The sequence below is a fragment of the Salmo trutta genome, unplaced genomic scaffold, assembly GCF_901001165.1.
Source record: "Salmo trutta unplaced genomic scaffold, fSalTru1.1, whole genome shotgun sequence".
NCBI classification, from domain to species: domain Eukaryota; kingdom Metazoa; phylum Chordata; class Actinopteri; order Salmoniformes; family Salmonidae; genus Salmo; species Salmo trutta.
In genome coordinates this window covers 6,314,328-6,316,690 of record NW_021822911.1, presented here as the reverse complement: position 1 = coordinate 6,316,690, position 2,363 = coordinate 6,314,328, and the positions used below count along the sequence as shown (strand labels likewise).

The following is a 2,363-nucleotide window of genomic DNA, read 5'->3' as shown; positions in this document are numbered from 1 at the left end:
TGTTAATAAAATTGATTATAGACCAATTTATTATACTGCGTCCATTGTGTATAGGCTGTAAGTATGTTGAAATGAAGTTGTTTGAGTATTTTAGCAAAACTACATATTTTGCTAGGTGGGATAGCCCCAATGTCAAAACACAGTTTTAACATGTCCAAATCAATAACCAATATGCAGAAACAGTTTGTGATATATTGAAAACCTAAACATAAAATGTGCAATATACACAAACATCAGCCATAATAATCATATTACTTGTATTTTTTAAACAAGCACCTTATAAACTGACCAAGCACCAGAAACGCTGATGTTTTGACAAGTAGCAATAAATCACTGATATCGATTAGGGGGGAAATCAGGTTGTACGTGCTGTTGAAACTAACAACTAAAATAAACACATGGAAATGGGAGATATATTTCACCTCACTGGTTAGAGGACAACCTGCAGAAGACAGTCAGCTACATTTTGGACTGACACATTTAAATGTAGGGGTCGCTGAACAAAGGAACACAACACTTATTTGTCATCACTCATCGATATCCTGCTAAAATCATTTGTGCGAGAGGAGGGAGATGAGGTTGCACGTCTTGTTAAAACTAACAGCTCAAACACCACACGGAATCTGGGAATAATGTGTACATCACTGGTTAGAGGACAATTTGTAGAAAACAGATTGCTACATTTTGAAGTGTTGCATTTTGATTCAAATGGGTCACCAACGTGGTAACGTGGTACACAACTCTTTTTTTTGTCACTTTTTGTTAAAACTCATAAATAGTACTCTTCCATTTCAGAGCCTGGATTTTCCCCCTGGGGCTAATATCCATATCATGTTGAAATCAATAGAACAGGGGACAAACGTTTAGGGTTCTACATTGTGACATCATTAATATACTCCTTCTACAATGTTAAAACATTCTACATTGTGACATTAATTCATTGATATCATGAAACAACTCCTTCATGTATGTATTTTAGAAGCACAAGCATTTCGTTACACTTGCATTAACACCTGCTAACCATGTGTATGTGACAAATAAATTTGATTTGATTTCTAATATTTGATCAGAGATCTTTAAATCAGATTATCTCTGGTCAGAGCTATAAGGTTTATCTCATGTGTGTGTTCTCTGGTGTATAGTCAGATAGCTAGATGTAGTAAAACTCTTCCCACATTGAACACAGCTATAAGGTTTATCTCCTGTGTGTGTTCTCTGGTGTATAGTCAGATAGCTAGATGTAGTAAAACTCTTCCCACATTGATCACAGCTATAAGGTTTATCTCCTGTGTGTGTTCTCTGGTGTATAGTTAGATAGCTAGATGCAGTAAAACTCTTCCCACATTGATCACAGCTATAAGGTTTCTCTCCTGTGTGTGTTCTATGGTGTATAGTCAGATAGTTAGATGTAGTAAAACTCTTCCCACATTGATCACAGCTATATGATTTCTCTCCTGTGTGTGTTCTCTGGTGTCGTGTCAGGCTGCTTGGCTGAGTAAAACTCTTCCCACATTGATCACAGCTATAAGGTTTATCTCCCGTGTGTGTTCTCTGGTGTGATATCAGGTTGGTTAGCTGAGTAAAACTCTTCCCACATTGATCACAGCTATAAGGTTTCTCTCCTGTGTGTGTTCTCTGGTGTAGAGTCAGATGGTCAGATGTAGTAAAACTCTTCCCACATTGAGTACAGGTAAAAGGTTTCTCTCCTGTGTGGATTCTCTGATGAATTTTAATGCCTGCTGAGGAGGTGAATCTCTTCCCACAGTCAGAGCAGCGGTGAGTTCTCTTCCCTGTGGATCTCTGCAGGTGTTTCTTGAGGTGTTCTGATCTGGAGAGACCCTTCTCTGCCTTGTCAGCATCATGAGGTTGTTGAGGCTCCCCAGAGGATCCACGATAGTCACGTCTCTCTCCTGTGTGAACAACAAAGTCAGACAGATGGTTAAAGGCCCACAACAGCGGAAATCCACTGTAAAAGGTGATGCCAACAGCGTAGCCATGATGTTGTACAACAATTGACGTCTGTAATGAATGTAATGATTATTTGACATTTGTCTTAAAATGAGCAACAATAGTCATATTTTGTCTTGTTCTCACATTAGTAGTAACATTGATGATTGTAGGCTAGAAATAAGTTATTCATGTTGTTGAAACTATAAGCAGTGTGCCAGGTGACTTTTGGTCTCCAATATAGGCCCCTTTCTCTGTTTAATAAAATTGTGGCACGAGGGCGATGCCCGTTCAATTTAGTTGTAGAAACTCCTCCCTACTAATGAGGAAACCACTAGTTATGGATGTAGTATATCTGGTAATGAGGAAACCACTAGTTATGGATGTGGTATATCTGGTAATGAGGAAACCACTAG

The 2,363-nt window shown here is 38.5% G+C and overlaps 1 protein-coding gene across 1 annotated transcript; it reads right to left on the bottom strand.

Moving 5' to 3' along the window:
- Nucleotides 1-1,134: 1,134 nt before the first annotated feature.
- LOC115186628 (zinc finger protein 2 homolog) lies at nt 1,135-1,731 on the bottom strand (the record flags this gene model as incomplete). Its single annotated transcript, XM_029746199.1, has 1 exon — nt 1,135-1,731. A coding segment is annotated over one exon (597 nt), but the record flags the coding sequence as incomplete, so codon positions are not given.
- Between the last annotated feature and the right edge of the window lie 632 nt (nt 1,732-2,363).